We start from the raw sequence: 21,870 nt of genomic DNA, 5'->3' as shown, positions 1-21,870 counted from the left end.
ATTATGTGCACTTAAAACAACCTTTTCATCAGTGAAGTCCTCAGTTAAAGAGTGCCAAAATTCCCCACCTTTTTTGGAAGAGCGAGTTAGATATTCTTGAGAAGAACAGCTAGGGGAATAACATAATCCATGAACAGCCAACACAGGTGTAGCCTTATAAGAAATGCACCTGGAATTTCTGTAGGAGTGCTTCCGATCTACTGTTATAACTACAGTGGAAGATGGGTGGAACTCCTGGAGAAACCGCGTAGGCTAAAAATGTCAGTTTACAAAATTTCTCTGGGATTTTCAATAATCTTCCATTGACGTTATGGTGGTAGATCAAGAGTACCCCATGGAAATCCTCCCCCATGTTTTTCTAAGTAACAGGTGACAAGCATTATGGATCACCATTCATTTTTCTTTCCCTCAAGATTTCAGATTTCCTGTGCCCACAGTGAACGTGGGCTCATTTTTCACTACATTGGTCAGAACAGAATACATAATCATCACTGAACCGACACATATCTACTATTAGATCACCGGGAACAGCTCCCACCACTAGACAATGAAGAAGCCCTACCCGCCAACGCCCCCCCTCCCCCAACTCTATTGACCTGCTAGGGGGTGAGATCTCCACAGGCGGATGACTTAATTTCCTATCACTTGAGAAATTATAATCAGTTATTCATCAATAATAACTTGAAATAATAGCAGAAATTTCCTCCAACTAAATATTGGGAAGACCAAAGCTATTGTCTTCGGTCCCTGCCACAAACTCCGTTCCCTAGCCACCGACTCCATCTCTCTCCTGGCAAATGTCTGAGGCTGAACCAGATGGTTTGCAACTTTGGTGCCATATTTCACCCTGAGATGAGCTTCTGACCACATATTCGCTCCATCACTAAGACCGCCTATTTCCACTTCCACAACATCGCCCGACTGTTGCTGAAACCCTCATCCATGCCTTTGTTACCTCCAGACTTGACTATTCCAATGCAGTTCTGGCCAGCCAACCACATTCTACCCTCCGTAAACTTGAGGTCATCCAAAACTCTGCTGCCCGTGTCCTAACTTGCACCAAGTCCCATTCACCCATCACCCCTGTGCTCGCTGACCTACATTGGCTCCCAGTTAAGCAACGCCTCGATTTTAAAATTCTCATCCTTGTTTTCAAACCCCTCGATGGCCTCGCCCCTCCCTATCTCTGTAATCTCCTCCAGCCCTACAACCCTGCACTCCTTCAATTCTGGCCTCGTGACCATCACTGATTTGAAACGCTCCACCATTGGCGGCTGCCAAGGCCCTAAGCTCTGGAATTTCTTTCCTAAACCTCTCCGCCTCTCTACCTCTCTTTCCTCCTTTAAGATGCTCCTTAAAACTTACCTCTTTTCCCTTATATCTCCTTATGTGGCTTGGTGCCAAATTTTGTTTGATAATGCTCCTGTGAAGGGACATTTTACTATATTAAAGGCGCTTATATAAGTACAAGTTGTTGTTGTTGAAATCAATCAAAGTTCATTGATTGTGAGATTCTTATCATTAATGTAATCTTAAAATGCTATTCATTTGTAGACTACTAGGGATTAGATTTCTCTTCCACTAGACCAGACATGGGACAACAAAAACATTTTTTTTGAAAGCAGCATCTCGTTTTAATTGAATCTAGCTACAGAAGTGAGTTAGGAGCTGGCAAGATGCCAGGACAATCAAAAACAGCATTACACATGGATATAGGGCTTTTCTTGTCGTATTTACACAAAGATAACTTTTATTCCTCTGCATGGTGCAATTTTGTAAAATATGCATATGCTTTGCTGACCCTGTACTTAGACAGTTTTGGTGGTTTAATTTGACGTGGCTATCGAACTTACGCCACAGAAACAGGACATTCGGCCCAACAGGTATATGCTCCACACGAGCCTCCTCCCACCCTACCTCATCTCACCCTATCAACATATTCTTCTATTCCTTTCTCCCTCATGTACTTATCTAGCTTCCCCTTAAATGCATCCATGCTATTCGCCACAACCACGCCATGTGGTAGCGAGTTCCACATTCTCACCACTCTCCGAGTAAAGAAGTTTCTCCTGAATTCCATATTGGATTTATTAGTGACTCCAGTGGATATATTTTTCAATTTTCAGTATAGGTGTAAAAAAATCAAATATAATTGTCATAATATTAAACGTTACTGGTAGTAAACTCCAGAATCTTGTAAGTATAGCTCTATAAAGGAACATAAAAACATTAGGAACAGGGGTAGGCCATTCAGCCCATTGGGCCTGTTCTGCCATTCAATTAGCTCATGACTGATCTGCACCTCAACCCCATGTTCCTGCCTTTTCTCCATATCCCTTGATACCATTGCCTAACAAAAACCTATCTATAAATCTGGGGTTGAGGGATTAATAAAACTGCATTGATAAATAAGGACATCTCATTTCAGTAGAGTGGCTTTTGTTCTGTAAAGTGATGTAATGGAAACCTTTGGGATTCATTTGTCCTTTTCCAGTTCCCCCGTACCGTGCCCAATTCCCTAATTTAGAGGGTAGGAAGGGAACCAGTGCCAATTAACAGGATGCTAGAAGGTGAGCTAGACTGGAATAAAGTCACGTATCCTCCAATTCTCTCTACCTCTCTGTGGCCAAGCACCTGACCTCTGATCACAGTCATCATCTTCAACCACATGACTGATCACATTGGGAATCAAAAGCACAAACTTCTTTTTATCACTCTGGAACAACATTTTGTACTGCACATGACATTGACTGTTTAGAGCAAGTTTTGTCACTTAAACTATTTAAACTTTTTAAAATTGAGTTTAATGAAAGCAATTTGTTAATATATCAATAATGTGCCAATTACATCCTTCAAGTATAACAAGCTTAGACTTGTTTTTTGAGTTATTAATACAGGTATATGGACCTGTTGCAACAACGTCACTACTTCAACATCCTACAACTGTACTTTATTCTAAAAGCAAAATACTTAGGGCTAGATTTTCAGTATAGACAGTTTTGGGGCGCTAAGCTTAGCGCCCGCCCGAAGTTAGCGCCCGCCCCAAAGTAGCGCCCCGTTGCCGGAAATTCAGTGGCTTCGCCCTAAGAGGTTGGTGGAGCGCTAAAAGAGGCGTTCCACTAGTATCTTTAGGCGCTAAGCCGGCGGTGGAGAGCGCAACACCCGAGCTCGGGCGCAGCGCACGGCAGACACTCTGGTGCCAGTGAGCTCTTAAAGGGGAAGGGTGCATGTATTTTTTTCAAATGCAAAGTCTGGGGAGGAGGAGGAGGAGGAGGAGGAGGAGGAGGAGGAATAATTGGTGAAACATAAATAGACCGTTCAGAACAACACACAGCTTACTTCCACACAACACATGCAGAGTGCCTTTTGTACGAGTGCCCTTTAATTTGCGCTCCCCAGGGTGTGTTGCGTTCCATTTTACAAACGCTCTGGACGCCAGGCGCACAATGGGGCGGTCCGACTGAAGTTTGGATTCGGGGCGGCCAAAGGGCGTTGCACGAGGATGTGACGTCATTTTCTGCGCGCGCATCCGGGCGGCCGCTAAACTTTGCGCCGGCGCTAACGGGCAACTTAATTTGGGGCGGGGCGCAAACTGCGCTGCGCCCAGGCGCTACACGCATAGCGCCCGAAAATCACTTCTCTTAAGGCGCTAACTGCTGGCGCAAGCAACTGAAAATCTAGCCCTTAGATTCTTGCCCTAGCTTTTATTTAATTTAATACGATTTGTTTGCTGTGATAAACTCTAAACATAAAGGCCTAGAAATTGAGTGCCCTTAGCGCCGATTTTGCGGCGCTAGAGGGCCTAGCGCTGCATTTGGCGCCGGCGCCGAAATTGCCTGGGGCCCTTACGCCGCGGTAGACCGGTAGCGCTGCGCCGGCACCGATGACGTCATCGGTGTGCGCAGCGTCCCGGTTGCCATGCCGACGGGCCCCAGCGCCGAAATTCAGTTGCGGCCGCCTCGCCCGTGGCAGCCGCAACTAAGACTCTGGCAACCGAGTCTTCCCCGAGTTAGCGCCGGCGCATTAAGGTCGCGCGGCGGCCGGCCGCTTTCCCGTCGGCTGCCTGCCCGCACCTCCCTCCCCGGACTCCTCCACCCCCCCCCCCCCGCGGAACAGATGCGTCTGGCCTGCAAGCCCGGCACTTGTCCGAGGTGCTGGGCTCATTTTTTCAATAATTGAACGGACAGCGGGCGGGTGCAGGCAGCTCCTCCTTAACTGAAGGAGGAGGCCTGCACTTCCCCAGCCTGCCGCACCGCATCGGGTGCCGCAGCGCCGGATTAGCGCCGCAATTCGGCACTCAGCGCCCATTGGGAGGCGCTCACGCCCGCCAGTAGCGCCGGCAGCCGTCTGGGCGCGGCGCTACTGAATTTTTGGTGCGCGCAAGGGAATTAGCGCCGGCGCTAAATTTCCGGCGCTAAAGCCCTGGCGCGGCGTCAACTCAATTTCTAGGCCAAAGTGTATTACATATTCCACAACTCAGACCGTAACATGGGCCTCGATATATACGGCTCAAATTCAGCTGCCCTCAAAAGTTTTGTCACCATCCTCTGCCTGCTTCACAACGACATGCAAGCCATGATCCTGACCAACGGTTCAACCACAGACCCAATTCACATACGGACCAGGGTCAAGCAAGGCTGTGTCATTGCACCAAAGCTCTTCTCGATCTTCCTGGCTGCAATGCTCCATCTCACCCTCAGTAAGCTCCCTGCTGGAGTGGAGCTAATCTACAGAACAAACGGGAAACAGTTCAGCCTCCGTCGCCTCCAGTCCAGATCCAAGGTCGTCCCAGCCTCTGTCGTCGAATTACAGTATGCAGACGATGCTTGCGTCTGCGCACACTCTGAGGCCAAACTCCAAACCATCGTCAACACCTTCACTGAAGCGTACGAGAGCATGGGCCTTACACTAAACATCCGTAAGACAAAGGTCCTCTACCAACCTGCCCCCGCTACACAGTACTGCTCCCCGATTATCAAAATCCATGACGAGACCTTGGACAACGTAGACCACTTTCCATATCTCAGGAGCCTACTGTCAACAAGGGCAGACGTCGATGACGAAGTACAACACCACCTTCAGTGTGCCAGTGCAGCCTTCAGTTGCCTGAGGAAGAGAGTGTTTGAAGACCAGGACCTCAAGCCCAGCACCAAGCGCATGGTCTACAGAGCAGTAGTGATACCCGCCCTCCTTTATGCTTCAGAGACATGGACCATGTACAGCAGGCACCTCAAAGCACTGGAGAGGTACCACCAATGCTGCCTCCGCAAGATCCTGCAAATCCATTGGCAGGATAGGCGCACCAACGTCAGTGTTCTTGCTCAGGCCAACATCCCCAGCATTAAAGCTTTGACCACGCTCGATCAGCTCTGATGGACGGTCCACATCGTTCGCATGCCCGATACGAGACTCCCAAAGCAAGCGCTCTACTCGGAGCTCTGACACGGCAAGAGAGCCCCAGGTGGGCAGAGGAAACGCTTCAAGGACACCCTCAAAGCCTCCTTGAAAAAGTGCAACATCCCCATCGACACCTGGGAATCCCTGGCCCAAGACCGCACAAAGTGGAGGAGAAGCATCCAGGAAGGCGCCGAACACCTCGAGTCTCTTTGTCGGGAGCAAGTGGAAGCCAAGCGCAAACAGCGGAAGGAGCACAATTCAACCCAAGCACCCCACCCACCCACCCCTTCAACCACCATCTGCCCCATCTGTGACAGAGACTGTAGGTCCCGCATTGGACTCATCAGTCACCTGAGAACTCATGTTTAATGTGGAAGCAAGTCATCCTCGGTTCCGAGGGACTGCCTAAGAAGAAGATATACGGGGAGGCGGGGAGAAAGCCGGGGGGGTGGGGGTGGGGGGGGAGCAGTTTAGAATGGGTTTTCCTCGGGTCCTGCCGAATTGAATGGCAGGATCTGATTACCATTTTTGGAATCCATTTCCTGGCCGCAGCCAACCAGATTGAGAGGCAGGCTGGCTGGCTGTCAGGCGAGTAGACCTGTGGCACCAGGCTGCAGCCAGGGAGCGGAGAGAAGGGAGGGAGGGGTCGGGGGGGGGCATTGATGGGGGGAGTGGGTAGCAGAGAGGTCGGAGGTCGGGGGGACATCGATGGAGGGGATGGAGAGATCGGGGCAGGCGGGGACATTGATGGGGCAGCCCAGAGAGATCGGGGGTCAGGGGGCCATCTATGGGGGGAACGGAAAGTTTGGGGGAGGAGGGGAGAAAATCACGGAGGGGCCTGGAGAGCTCAGGGGTTGAGGGGGACATCAATTGGTGGGGGGGTGGGGGGACCTAGAGAGACCGAGGGAGGAGGGGAGAAGATTGTGGTGGGGCCTGGAGAGTTAGGGCAGTCAGGAGGAGATCGCAGGGGGGTGGGGGCATGCAGGAGATTGCAGGCCAGGGAAGACATCAGGAGGGCATCGAATCGCAGGGGGATGGAGTCCGATTGCTGGGGCGGTTAACAAGGTAGCTTGAAGGGCTGGGGGGAACCACTCCTGCTCCTCCTGGCCCACAAGCAGTGCTGTAAAGGCATTTACCTGTTCCATCCAGCAGTCCTCAGCTCCCTTCAGCTGCTGAGTTTTCTAAGGCCCGGGAAATCCAGCCGGCCAGTGTTAAAACTGGAACAGAGAAAAAATCTTAGGCACGCAGCCTCATTAAAATATTTAAAGGAGGAACCCACCTCCTGAGAGCGGGTTGGTCGCCCACTCCTCGTCCCGCCTCCGTTAAAACTGGAAGTGAGCTGATTCGAGGTGGGTTGGGTTCGGGTTTGAAATTCTTTGGGGGAAAAATTCGGTTGATTTGTGCCTCCTCCCATTAGCACCCTAAGAGGGCGCTAATGGGGTGCAAAGCAACTAGTGCCTGGGCGTGGCGCCGCTAATGCCTACCGCGAAATTCAGCGGGAGGTTAGCAGTGGCGGTAACCGTTAGCGCCCCATGGTGCTGTGCCTCTGGCGATGACATCATCGCCGTGCGCAGCACCCCGCTCGCACCCCGGCCGTGATCTTCGGTAGCGCCCCCTAACTTGCCACCAAACACCATGTCCGACGGGGTCAGGGGGGCCTACCTGCGGCCAGAGCGGCGCAAATTAAAGGGGAGGTGCTGGGTGGCCATTTTTGTTGCTGGCCGCCTGCCAGCACCTGCCCCCGTTGCCATCCCTGGCCTCCTCTGCAGCATCCCCATGGAGTGCCAGCTACACTCCATGAGCCCGGCACTTCTCTTGAGTGCCGGGCTCTTTTGCCTGCACTCCGATCCCTGGTGGCCCAGCTGGGCCCCGGGTCATGCTGTGCTAGGCTCCTCCCCTTTAATAAGGGGAGGAAGGCCTGCAGTACCGCGGCGTGACGTGCCGCAACACATGGTGCTGCTGCACATAGCGCGTGGCGCTGCTGCACGTAGCGCCACAATATTCACTCGCAGCGCCCCAAGAGGGAGGCGGGGCGCTCCCAGTGCCCTTGTAACTATCTCACTTTGGTCCTCAGAATCCTACCACGATCAGCCCCAATACCAACAGCATCAGGCCCACTAGCAGCACCAATAAAAACACCAATATAAACTCCGCAATCAGCTGATGCTGCACAGGACACAGGGCATCAGTACCCGATCACATTGCTGTCCGGGATGCCAGGGATGGCCTCACCATAGCAGTTTTACTTCACTTGATGCTGTACACCCTGGCTGCCACATTATGTGCCAGGTTGGCACCACCCCACACCAGCACCATAAAGCATCCCTACAATGCCTAAGCCATTCCTTTCACACTCATCGCCATTGCGGGCTGTACCATTATGTCTCACAATTCACTGCAACTCACTTAGCCACTTCCGTAGGTGCACGCAAATCTGTCAAAGAATGCAAAGTGTTCAAAATAACAATTTCAATGTTTGACAGCACATTAACAGAAACTTCACATGAACATTGGCTAAAACACCCAAGTGCCTACCCTTGTGTGTTGTTAGTTGGTATGATTGCACTAGGATGAGGGTGAGTGTGAGGGGTGGCTAGTGAGATGGGGAAGTGTAGCTAGAGAGGGATGGGTGATGGTGCAAGGTAAGTTGGTGTGAGTAAGGATGTGCAGGAGTAGGGTAGGGAAGGCAGAGTGATGGGGATGTGATGAGTGGCACAGGAGGATGAGGTTGAGCGTTGCTTTGCAGTAACGTTTCATGATCTACTGAGATCATTGAAAGGTTTGCGCCACTGCAGCCTGGTCCTCCTAATGACATCCCTGCTTGTGTCCTCCTGTGCAATGTGCAACCAGGCTGTGTTGATCTCCATGGGAAGGGAAGAGATCCTCCCTGCATGCTGTGACTCCCTCCATAAGCATATGGAGGAAGTCAGGGGAGAGCCTGGATGCAGCCCTGCACTTCTGTGCAGTGCTTGTCAGTGTTTGCAGCACCTCAATGCTGTAGAACACTGACTGCACAAATGTCAAAATGAATTTGCGCGTGGTCCCTTTAAGGAAACCAGCTGATGACACATCATCAAATGACGTCATCAAACCCGCTTCCTTCAATTAGCCAGGAAACGCGGTGGGCTTGTTTAACAAACCCAAACAATGTAAAATCACTGTACAGAGCGGGCTGGAGCTAGCAGCGGGGTCACACCCCGCCACCGACCCCGGCCGCACCAGACCCGCCTCGACAGGCGAAATCGCGAACTAAGATTTTAAGGAATGTGTCTTTCAATCATGGGGTTGCATGCAGTTGTGCATGTGAGATAGAAAACGTAGTTACTAATGCTGCTAAGAGTTTCTCTAATCTGTTAACTGACCTGGGTCAGGATTAAGTTTGCTTAAAGTTCTCCCCGAGTGTATTCCTTGACGTATCTCTGAAGAAATCTCTTTTTATTTGCATATTTCATATTTTATCTTTTTAAATTATGTTCATAGCCATCATTTGGAATGATCTGTCAGCATAACCAAATCAACTACAATGAGCAAAAGTTTGTAAATCCTATATTAATAAGTACATTTTCATTACTATAAAACACAAAGACTGAAAGAAATTGCATTTATATGGTACCTTAATATATCCTGAGAACATCCCAAAGCACTTCACCATCCAATTAATTACTTCTGGCACGGTCCCAAAAATGGCACATGAATGATCAGTTCATGAAGAAATTTATCCTTGTCATGAGCAAATGTTTTTTTTGCCTTAGTTATTTTTTTTAATTTAAAACTTGAAATAAGGAAGCTATGTATTTATATCCCATTTTGGATTAATTAATTTACTCTGTACTTTTTTCTACATTAATCCTATGTACAGGGGAGCCCCGCGAGCAGGGTTAGATATAAAGTGAATATGACTGAATTTCCATACAGTGCAAGCATATTTGAAGTGGAGGAAGACACAGGACGGGTGCTTACCCGAGTAAATCTCAACGAGGAACCTAGTACGATTTTCAAGGTAACAAGACTAATAAACCAGTAATGAGTTAAACAAACTGGGTTTTTATCTTATTTTTAGCTGACTTACGTTTGTTTTGTTTATGAAGCTAGTTAAAGTTATAAAATGTTTCTGATTTTTTTTTTCTCTGTTGCCTTGTTTAGCTGGCAATCATTGCATATGATGATGGCGAACCGGTGAGGTTTAATACTTCCATAGTAAACATTACTGTACTGCAGCCATCAGTAATTCCACGTTTTACACAGGAAGATTACAGGTACTATGTATACTTTCAAACCGGGGGTAGGGAAAATTGCTCTGGTTTTTATGTGTAGGAACACTGTAAATGCATTCAGAAGGGTGCATAAGAAATAGGAGTAGGCCATTTGGCCCTTCAAGCCTGCTCCGCCATTCAATAAGATCATGGTTGATCTTCTACCTCATCTCCACTTTCCTGCACTATCCCCATATCCCTTGATTCCCTTAATATACAAAAATCTGTCGATCTCTATCTTGAATATACTCAACGACTGAGCCTCCACAGCCCTCTGGGGTAGAGAATTCCAAAGATTCACCACCCTCTGAGTGAAGAAATTTCTCCTCATCTCAGTCCTAAATGGCCAACCCCTTATTTTGAGACTGTGACCCCAGGTTCTAGACTCCCCAGCCAAGAGAAACATCCTCCCTGCATCTACCCTGTCAAGCCCTGTAAGAATTTTATATGTTTCAATGAGATCACCTCTCATTCTTCTAAACTCTAGGGAATATAGGCCTAGTCTACTCAATCTCTTGTATCCCCTGGTCAGTATTTCATTAAGTCAATAAGTTATTAACTTGCTTTATTATACAAAGAGCAAGTGAACATATAGAGTAACAGATAAAATCTAATCTAATCTTGATTCAATTAACTACAGAACCCACCTCAAGAACAAGAAAAATAATTTTAAAATACGCCATGCAATACCTATTAGCAGACTAGCAAAACTTTTCTAGGTTCTGATCAGCTCTGGACTTGAGACAATCGAGTTTCCCCTTGCTAGCCTAGGCTTCCTCTCCAGACCTAGCTGGATGGCTGGCTGCCCCCTGGTCCTTTTGTCCTTTCCTCTGTGCGTTCCCAGCAATGGGAGGGCTGTACCTCTGGCTTCTTCCCAACCTGGTAATTTGCCAGTCGGCCTGTCAACCAAACCAACCAGCCCGATCTCCCAAGAATATATTCTCAGCAGATAACTCATGCTCGACTCACATGAACAGATACAATTCCCAGGTCATCAGGAAGGAATGCTTCTGCAACCTGTAAACTTACTTTAATTGTCTAAAGCACTCTGGCTCAGACTCATTTTGTCTGAGTCCTAATCTACATGTCCCAGCTCTGCTGAGCTATGGATTTAACCCCTTGAGCGCTGCATTTAACTTAATAGTAGCAATTTTAACGTAAATTACAGTAAGATCCTCTCATGCCTATCAGAAAACCCTAAAACATGAGGAACAGTAATGAACAAATAAAGAATGGATGTAAATTAATAAAAGATTAGATCCAGGAATTCAATCAATTAGTCGTAATAATCTTTCAAATGTCCACATGCATTTCTAATTTAATTTTTTAATCAATATTATAGTTGAGAATGCGATGTTTCGAAGGATTTCAGCTCCATAGATCTCAAATTCAGTCATTTGTAAAGACGAAGAAGACTACCAATAATGTAAGCTGATAGGCAAACCCCCCTGGGTTGCTAGATAACATGGGAGCATCCTTCTTCCTCAGCAGAACACTAATGTTATAATGCTTACCTGCTTCTTTGTACTTCTGCTCCCATGTGCTGGCATTTATTTATAAAGAGCCAGCTGCATTAATTCAGAAACAGGCCTACAATCCCAGTTCGGGGTTACTTTTAGATTTTGTATCAGATTGATGTTAAATTTGCAATGCATTACCTAATTCATGTACACTACATAATTGAGTTCAAATAATAGTTAATGGCCCAGAAATTCTGGTCTCCATGGGTGTGTACGCACGGGGTACTCACCCGTAGGCCCAATGGAAGTGCCGGTTTCGTGCATGCACTGTGCATGCGCGGGAAACCGGCACTTCCGTTCCCTTAATGGAAGGGGTTCAGAGGTCGAATGCGTACACCGGAGAGGCAGCGCGTGCGCATCGAACTTACGTTTTTATTGCAGGGTTCTCCGGGAGGGTAAGTTTCCAGCAGTTACACTTTTAAAAAGCAGGCGCAAGGCCTGCTTTTAACAAGGTAAGTGGTGAATTAATTAAAATTAAAACATTTTTTCCACAGGTTTATTATTTTTAAATACTTTAAAGAATGGTAAGTTTATTTTTAGCCCTGTTAGAAAATGTAATTAATTTTTTCAAAAATTTAAATTATTGTTTAAAATAGTTATTTCATGTAATTTATAGTTATTTTTAAAATGTGATTTAAAAAAAAATTATTTGAAGTTTTAGTGATGTTTTGGGGCTTATAGTATTTATAGGTTTGACAGCTCTTCCTGTCAAACTTATAAATGAAGCGTTCCCTTCTACCATTGGCTCTCCATGGCCCACGTGATCCATGGGGACGCATCAAACTAACTGCACCCCTGGGATACGCAAGCACTGCGCGCCGGCAGTTGGAGGAGGCCCAGGATCGGAATCCCACGTGGGCCCACAGTTTAATGGCCGGCACGCTAGGTAAGTACAGGTCGGAGGCTTGCACCCGCAGGAAGCCTCCGACCCGAATTTCTGGGCCATTATATTTTAATATAGCAGAGAAATGCTCCTGAAGTATTTTAGCTTGCCTTGCCTTTTACATTGTGGTATTATCAATAAGTTTCTTTCTATTTAATCAACAATTCAAATTGCACAAATGGAAATCAGTCACAAACTGGGCCATTGAACCCCATGATGCTAAATAGTAGTTGGCCTAAAATGGCATAGCTTCACAATCGTGACTGGGCAATGTGTAGGTTTATTCATTTAGCTTTTGTACTGTGTCCATTTTTTGGTTGTTGCAGAGGTCACAAAGGAAAGCTTTGCTCTGTGTGATGTGTATAACAATCTGTTCTTTATTGATGAGTTAATAATTTCATCACACATAGCGCACAGGGAAAATATTCCCCTGTAGCTACCTTTGCCTTGCTGTATGATATTCTGTGAGCGTGGGGTTTGTATGAGACGAGAGCAAGATATCGAAAGAAAGGCTGGTGTCTTTTTGGAATTCTCCTGGTTCTCTCTATTGACTGTGTCTCATCACATATGGGTGCACAGGGGAGATGATTTGTGCTCGTGCCATGTCCTCAATGTGACTGGAAGGTCATTGCTGATAGTGAATGGATCGTGGAAGCAATAATAACGTTTGCAAAGCTCAGTACTGCGTCAACTGACTATTATTACCTGTGGTGTTTGATACATTAGCCAGATGTTTAGAATGTCAATGTAGCCAAATAATGGAATCCAGGGAGTCTTATCACAAGCTTTATTATAAGAAATCTGTAATCCCTCATTCAGAACATCCACAAAAGGACCATCTACACAGTTACTGAATCGGGCAAGTTTGAATGAATTCCTAATGTGTATTTTCAATCTGACACATAACCACTTAGCTTTAAGTGGCTAATTATGTTTAACTAATAGGACAATGCAAAAAGTCAATATACTATAACAAACTGTAGGGGATTTTTGAAATTGTTCTATAGCAACCTATTACATGTTAAGCAATTGGATGAATCATAAAGAGTTCCACTTTCCCCTATAAAGTCCACTACAAGTTGTGCCAAAAATACAAAAAAATTGGTTAGGATAATTGGGTAAATTATATTTGGTAAACATACTTAATGTATTTATCAGCAGTAGTGCTGATTTAAATAGACTAGCACCAGGACTCAGATTCAAATGTTCATTAAGATGTGTTTATTGTTTTCTAACTTAGCTTTGCCCCAGCAGTTGACTGCAACATCCTTCACTTTCTACTAGTTATTAATTTTTAAATTTCATGTAATTTTACATTTCATTTAAAATAATTATCATGATCAAGTCTCACACGTACCAATATTTGCTTCACATACTTGAATGCTCCAATTTTGGATTTGAATCTACTAGCCAAAGTCTCCTCAAGCCTGTTAGATCTGATAGCTAGTCCATCTTTTCTTCCAAAAGAACCCCTGTTGGCTACTCACAGAACAGTGTCAGCAAGCATCATGGAGAAAGTTACATTATGGCTCATCCACCTCACAGCTGAAAGATGCATACAGGAGATTTCTATGGTTATTTAGCTGACGTGAGAAAACAATATTTCCATTTGCAAAGCTGATATGAAAGTCGTACATTCATTGTTAAACTGAGGACATGATCAGCTCTCTTTTTTCAAATTGATAAAGGTGTTACATCTTATCTTGCACCTTAGTTATTAATTTTCAGACTCACTTTAAATAAAACCTACACTTTCTTTGGCTGTGTGTGATACACTCTTTGCCCTAATCTCCCCTCCCCCCAATAAAAAACCATTCCTTGTTTTGAATAATATAGTAATCTCGGATGTAATGTTTAAGTTGTCCACCAGGGGGAGACAAATGCTAAGGGGATTATAATTACTAATCTTAAGGTAAAATTGCATTATGGGTAAAATGACATCATAGGATCCACCATCTTAGATTGCTCGTGCAGTTGAATTGATGTGCATGCCTGTAGTTGTGAGAGCTCTGTTCTCTCCTGGGTCTGTGTAAATTAAAAGCAAAGTTTTGAGTTCCTGAGGTCTCACTTATATCCCTTATTTGGACCTTAACCACCCGGTTATAACATTTTGGCGACGAGGATTAACAGTTTCAACTTGAAGAAGGGAAAATACAAGAACACCACATCTGAATCATGGCTACTCGAATAGGAGAGATTTCTGCTTTTGTTGTTCAAAATCAAACTTGGATCGAATACTGTGAGTTATTAGAGCATTTCTTTGAAGCAAATGATATTGTCGATGTTGGAAAACGGAGAGCTATTTTGCTAACTTCGGTGGGAAGTCTAACATATAGTTTATTGAGAAACTTATGCAGTCCTGCAAAGCCTGGAGATAAATCATTTACTGAATTAGTGGACTTGCTAAAGGAACATTTCAATCCCAGACCGTGTGAGATTGTACAACGTTTCAAATTTAATTCACGGAACAGGATACCGGGAGAAACTGTGTTGGATTATGTTGCGGTGTTGAGAAAACTGGCACATGATTGCAATTGCGGGAACAGCTTGAAAGACATGCTGAGAGATAGGCTGGTTTGCGGAATAATGGATGCTCGAATGCAGAGGAGATTATTGTCTGAGACTGGGCTTACGTATGAAAAAGCGTTGGAACTTGCTCAATTAATAGAGACAGCGAACCGAGATGTAAAAGAAATCCAAGGTTGTGACTGGTCTACTACAAAGCAAGTTGGAAGTCAGTTTATGGTGCACAAGGTAAATATGAGTTGTACATCACAAGGTGAGCATTTAAATGCATGTTATAGATGCAATGGAGATCACCTGGCAAGGGAATGCAGGTTTCTGGAGGAAAAGTGCCACAAGTGTGGGGAAAAAAGGACATATCAAACGTGCATGTAGAGCAAAAGCTACCCTGAAGGTATACAAACCTAAAGGGGGAGAGAAGCAAAACCTGGAAAGAGAAGTGAAAAAACAGGGAGCACATCACATCAGTGGAGAAGCTGAGAAAGAAGACGACGTGTTCATAATGCATAGTATGGTAGAGGACATTCCAAAAGTGGATCCTATCACTTTGCAACTGATAGTAAATGACACTAAGGTCAACTTTGAGGTGGATACTGGATGTGACATAACCATAATGAACAGGGAAGAGTATTCAAAATTGTGGAACCGTGCAAAAGTTCCAGAGTTAAAGTCTTGCTCTATGAAGCTTAAAACCTATACAGGTGAACGAGTGACAACCTTGGGTACAGCTATTGTAACTGTGAAACACAGGGACACCGTGGAACAGCTACCTATAGTTGTAGTATCGGGTTCTGGACCAAATTTGTTAGGTCGGGGCTGGATAAAAGAACTTAAATTGGATTGGGGAGCAATAAATCAAATGGAGAGAGGCAAACAGTTGTCTTTGCAAGACGTGTTGATTGAACATGAGAATGTGTTCAAGGAAGAACTTGGAACATTTAATGGCCCCCCAGCTAAGATTTATGTAGACAAGGAGGCACTGCCAAGATTTTTTAAACAACGACCTGTGCCTTATGCCATGAAACCGAAGGTAGAGGCTGAGCTTGATCGTCTTTTGAGGGAGAACATTCTGGAACCCGTGAAATGTTCAGAATGGGCAGCTCCAATTGTACCTGTTTTAAAACCAGACAATTCGGTAAGAATCTGTGGAGATTATAAATTGACTGTCAATAGGGTATCTAAACTAGAACAGTATCCTATTCCTAAAACTGAGGATCTTTTTGCAAACCTGGCTGGAGGGAAGAAATTCACGAAGCTGGATATGAGTCATGCTTACTTGCAGATTACACTAGATGAGGAATCCAAGAAGTATGTAACCATAAACACACACAAGGGTTTGTTTACCTATAACCGCTTGCCATTTGGTGTCTCATCTAGTCCAGCTATCTTCCAGAGAACTATCGAGGGTGTACTGCAAGGGATTCCACATGTTTCCATCTATCCGGATGATATTCTGGTGACGGGAAGAACCGACCAGGAGCATCTGAGCACTCTGAGAGAGGTACTTCAAAGATTGGATAAGGCTGGGTTACGGCTCAAGAGGAGTAAGTGTACTTTCATGGGGAATGAGGCCGTGTTCCTGGGACACAGAGTGGACACCACCGGGCTCCATCCAATCAAGGAGAAGGTAAAAGCACTGCAGGAGGCACCAGATCCTACAAATGTGACTGAGTTAAGAGCTTACCTGGGACTGCTAAACTATTATAACAGGTTTTTGCCAAACTTGTCAACAGTGTTAGCACCTCTTCACAAACTACTGCGCAAGGAGACACAGTGGCAGTGGGAAGAGAAACAGAGGGTTTCATTTGAACAATCCAAGAAACTGATGCTGTCCTCAGATGTGCTGGTTCACTACAATGCAGAGAAAGACATAATTCTCTCTTGTGACGCTTCACCTTACGGGGTGGGGGCAGTTCTTTCCCACTGTATGGAAGATGGAACAGAAAGACCGATAGGGTTTATGTCTCGAACTCTGATCCCAGCGAAAATAAACTATTCCCAGTTGGATAAAGAGGGATTAGCAGTAATGTTTGGGTTACAGAGGTTTCATAAGTACATATATGGCAGGAAATTCACCATATGCATCGATCATAAACCTCTTCTATCTCTTTTTAATGAGATGAAAGCAGTACCACAGATGGTGTCACCCCGAATCCAGAGATGGGCAGTGACGTTGAGGGCATATGGGTATGTCATCGTTTACAAAGCGGGTCAGTACCATGGGAACGCCGATGCCTTGAGCCGTCTTCCACTACCAGGTGCACCTATCCGTGCAGCTCCAAAGGACAGAGTTTTGTTGTTGGGAACTGGTCAGGTAGTACGCAGACATGTGGATCAGATACTGACCAGACAACGGGAGATCGAACTGGAGGTTCCAGAGGAAATGCGGGAGGACAGGTTGGTCCCCAGTTATCCAAATGCATTGGTGGTCCCGCCACCACGAACAGAGACAAGTACACCTGGACCCCTTAATCAAGAGGAAACCATCGTAGCAGAGTCAGATACTCCGAGTACGGCTCAGGAGCAGCAGGTGGCTTTACCACAACCAAGCAGGGACTTGACTGTAAGACATTCAACAAGGTCTCACAAGCCGCCAGAGCGATTGATCACGACCTGCTAGATTTGTTCCGTATGGACTATTGTTAAAGGAGTTTTCTTATGGACTTTTTAAGAATGTTGTTAAGAATTGTTGTAACTTAAGAGTGGGGGGGAATATAGTAATCTCGGATGTAATGCTTAAGTTGTCCACCAGAGGGAGACAAATGCTAAGGGGATTATAATTAGTCTTAAGGTAAAATTGCATTATGGGTAGAATGACATCATAGGATCCACCATCTTAGATTGCTCGTGCAGTTGAATTGATGTGCATGCCTGTAGTTGTGAGAGCTCTGTTCTCTCCTGGGTCTGTGTAAATTAAAAGCAAAGTTTTGAGTTCCTGAAGTCTCACTTATATCCCTTATTTGGACCTTAACCACTTGGTTATAACAAATAAAAACAGAAAATGCTGGAAATATTCAGCAGGTCAGGCAGCATCTGTGGAGAGAGAAACAGAGTTAACGTTTCAGGTCGATGACCTTTTGTCAGACTGGAAAAAGTTAGAGCTGTAACAGATTTTAAGCAAGTGCAGGGGCAGGGAAAGGGGGGTGGGGAGGAAAGCACAAAAGGGAAGATCTGTGATAGGGTGGAAGGCAGGAGAGATTAAATGACAAAAGGGATGATAGTACAAAGCAAAAGGAGATGGTAATAGGACAAGTAAAGATACAAAAGATGAGTCTAGAAGAGGTGTAAATGGGAATAGCAGAATCATCAACAGCTGCCATGTGAAAAAATAGGGGCAGAAATTATGGTCTGAAATTGTTGAACTCGATGTTGAGTCCAGAAAGCTGTAGACTGCCTAATCAAAAGATGAGGTGCTGTTCCTCGAGCTTACATTGAGCTTTGTTGGAATAGTGTAAGAGGCCGAGGACAGAGAGGTCAGAGTGGGAGTGGAGTGGAGAATTGTTTTGAATATGCTGGTAAATTTATACTGGAGCCACCCTGAAAATGGACCACTCAGTTTGATATTGAACCATGTAGATCAAGAAAGTCCCAGATTTGGTCTACATTTTGTATTTGCTGATATCAGGCGAGGCAACAGTAGGAGTGTCCCACTTGACCTCGGCCAGGATTCCTACTCCTGATTGTTACCCAGTGACATGTGCTGAAATGTGAATGTGTGGATGTTGGGTGAGAACAGAATTGGGCTTGTCTGAGACGATGATCAAGCAGTCTCTAGACATCATCTAGAATCATATATCAAGAATGGCCACCTGGATGAGTTTCTGGCACCCATGGGATTGTACCCCAGAATGATTCATTGCAGCTATGTCTAGTTTATAAATTATTCTTAAGTCTGCAGTATATTTATTTTTAATTTGCATGCAAAATTGGGCAGGAGAAAATATGTGGCATTGCATCAGTAGAAATATCACATTTTTATTAATAACTACAGCAATGATTTTTTTATGTTAATGAAGTGCATATATAATTATGTTAAGAGGGATAGCATATTAATTGTACTAATTAGACCTAATTTACATGAACAAATTGAGTTAATTAGAAAAGAGACTTTCTCAGTAACTCAAAAAATCCATAAATCCCATCTCTATGAAACCTAGAGACTATAATAATGCCATTAACAATGACCTATAAGTGAATGATACTAATTGGATTGAATCTACATGCAATCTTAAAAGTCAAAATTTCTAAAACCTGTCTTTATATAATTTGTAAAGTACAGCCAAGGCCATCATTTGTAAAATATATCATGTAGTACATAATTTTTAAAATACATTTACAATCCTATATAATTCATTGCTTATTGAAAAAGGAAGCCTCCCCATCAGGATTCCTTTCAGAAAGAATTAAGATCAAGCTGCACTCTAGGACCTGCATTTATAATCTGGATGACACTCCAGTGCAGTAATGAGGGAGCTGTGCATTGTTGGAGGCACCATTCTTCAGATGAGCCATTAAACAGAGATTTTTTTTCCTGCTTGTTCCAGTGGTTTAAGTGGATGTTAAAGATCCCATGGCACCATTCACAAAAGAGCAGTGTCCTGGGCAACATTCCTCCCCAGTGCAACACGACCAAAACGGATTATCAGGTTATTCATTTCATTGCTGTTTGTAGGATCTTGCTGTGGTGTAAAATGGCAGCTGCGTTTGCCCATATAAAAGTCGCAGCACTTCAAAGTCATCACAGTACATCATTTAAAAAATACATTTACAATCCTATATAATTCATCACTTTGAGATGTTTATGGGAGACATGTCAAGACACAAGGTAAGTTAAGTCGTCCTACGCTTCCAGCATGGAGCTGTGCACTAAGGGAGTGCAGGCTGGAGAATTGGCGCTACAGCACTGTAGTGTCTGACCCTCGCATCCTATGCATGCAGCTCACTGGGAGAGCAGAATCAGTAAATTTACTCTATAAATGCAAGTTTTTCTGACACCCCTTGTTTTTTTCCATCATAAACCACAGAGAAACGGCCATTTTTAGCAATTTCCCTGAGGGTTCTGCCAGTCTTCTGACAGAGATATGGCGTAAGGTTGGTAGGACTCGCGTGGAATTTCAAGCCCTATCTTTTTAAATTATATTTAAATGTGCCTTTTACACATCAATCTATTGTGCTGAAAGTTTTACTTTTCGACCCTTTTTAAATCCTCAAGGCAAATTCTTCAAGCCATTGTGCTTGAGGCAACTTTCCATTTTATGAGACAGTTAAACAACTAACGGGAGGAGGAGGCTCCATGAATATCCCTATCCTCAGTGATGACAGAGCCCGGCACATTAGTGCAAAATACAAGGCTGAAGTGTTCACAACCATCTTCAGCCAGAAGTCCCGAGTGGATGATCTCTCTCGGCCTCCTCCTGTGGTCCCCACCATCACAGAAGCCAGTCTGCAGCGAATTCGATTCACTCGGCGCGATAATAAGAAACGGCTGAGCACACTGGATACAGCAAAGCCTATGTGCCCCGATAACATCCCGGCTGTAGTGCTGAAGATTTGTGCTCCAGAACTAGCTGCGCCTCTAGCCAAGCTGTTCCAGTACAACTACAACACTGGCATCTACCCGAAAAAAAGGAAAATTGCCCAGGTATGTCCTGTCCACATAAAGGCAAGACAAATACAATCCGGCCAATTACCACCCCAATCATCTACTCTCAATCATCAGCAAAGTGATGGAAGGTGTTGTTGACAGTGCTATCAAGTGGCACTTAGTCACCAATAACCTGCTCACCGATGCTCAGTTTGGGTTTCGCCAAGACCACTTGGCTCCAGACCTCATTAGAGCCTTAATCCAAACATAGACAACAGAACTGAATTCCAGAGGTGAGGTTAGAGTGACTGCCCTTGACATCAAGGCAGCATTTGACCGAGTATGGCTCCAAGGAGCCCTAGTAAAATTGAAGCAAATGGGAATCGGGGGAAAAACTCTCCACTGGCTGGAGTCATACCTAGCACAAAGGAAGATGATTATGGTCATTGGAGGCCAATCATCTCAGCCCTAGGACATCGCTGCAGGAGTTCCTCAGGGCAATGTCTTAGGCCCAACCATCTTCAGCTGTTTCATTAATGACCATCCCTCTATCATAAAAAGTGGGGATGTTCGCTGATGATTGCACAGTGTTCAGTTCCATTCGCAACCCCTCAGATAATGAAGCAGTTCATGCCTGCATGCAGCAAGACCTGGACAACATCCAGATTTGGGCTGATTTGTGGCAAGTAACATTTACTCCACAGAGGTGCCAGGCAATGACCATCTCCAACAAGCGAGAGTCTAACCACCTGCCCTTGACATCAACGGCATTACCATCGTCAAACCCCCACCATCAACATCCTGTGGGTCACCATTGACCAGAATTTTAACTGGACCAGCCACATAAATACTGTAGCTACAAGAGCAGGTGAGAGGCTGGATATTCTGTGACGAGTGACTCACTTTCTGACTCCCCAAAGCCTTTCCACCACCTATAAGGCACAAATCAGGAGTGTGATGGAATACTCTCCACCTGCCTGGATGAGTGCAGCTCCAACATCATGCAAGAAGCTCAACACCATCCAGGACAAAGCAGCCCGCTTGATCGACACCTCATCCACCACCTTAAACATTCACTCCCTCCACCACCAGCACACCGTGGCTGCAGTGTGTACCATCTACAAGATGCACTGCAGCAACTCGCTAAGGCTTCTTCGGCAGCACCTCCCAAACCAGCGACCTCTACCAACTAGAAGAACAAGAGCAACAGATGCTTGGGAACACCATAACCTCCAATTTCCCCTCCAAGTCACACATCATCCTGACTTGGAAATATATTGCTGTTCCTTCATTGTCGCTGGGTCAAAATGCTGGAACTCCCTACCAACAGCACTGTGGGAGTACCTTCACCATATGGACTGCAGCAGTTCAAGAAGGTGACCACCACCATCTTCTCAAGGGCAATTAGGGATGGGCAATAAATGCTGGCCTTGCCGGTGATGCCCCCTCCCGTAAATGAATTTTAAAAAACACTGTACTCGCTGACCTACATTGGCTCCCGGTCCACCAATGCCTCAATCTTAAAATTCTTATCCTCATATTCAAATCCCTCCACGGCCTCGCCACTCCCTATCTCTGTAATCTCCTTCAGCCCTATAATCCTCCGAGAACTCTGCCTTCCTCCAACTCAGGCCTCTTCTGCATCCCCCACTTTCTTTGCCTCACCATTGGTGGCTGTGCCTTCAGCCATCTAGGCCCTAAGCTTTGGAA

General features: G+C 45.3%; 1 protein-coding gene across 10 annotated transcripts in view; it reads left to right on the top strand.

Annotated features, from left to right (window-relative positions):
• The window catches only part of pcdh15b (protocadherin-related 15b), a 1,235,959-nt gene that overhangs the window by 920,394 nt on the left and 293,695 nt on the right, over positions 1-21,870 (top strand). For all 10 annotated transcript variants that reach the window (XM_085994900.1, XM_085994899.1, XM_085994897.1 and 7 more), the window contains 2 exons: positions 9,257-9,397; positions 9,541-9,653. In XM_085994900.1, the coding sequence (XP_085851026.1) occupies positions 9,257-9,397; positions 9,541-9,653 (254 nt within the window). The remainder of the gene's footprint in view (positions 1-9,256; positions 9,398-9,540; positions 9,654-21,870) is intronic.

This window comes from Somniosus microcephalus, chromosome 8, assembly GCF_052327205.1.
Source record: "Somniosus microcephalus isolate GS21.2 chromosome 8, FLI_Smic_1.0, whole genome shotgun sequence".
NCBI lineage: Eukaryota > Metazoa > Chordata > Chondrichthyes > Squaliformes > Somniosidae > Somniosus > Somniosus microcephalus.
Note: the sequence above shows the minus strand (reverse complement) of the source record. Positions and strands in the feature narration are given on the sequence as shown.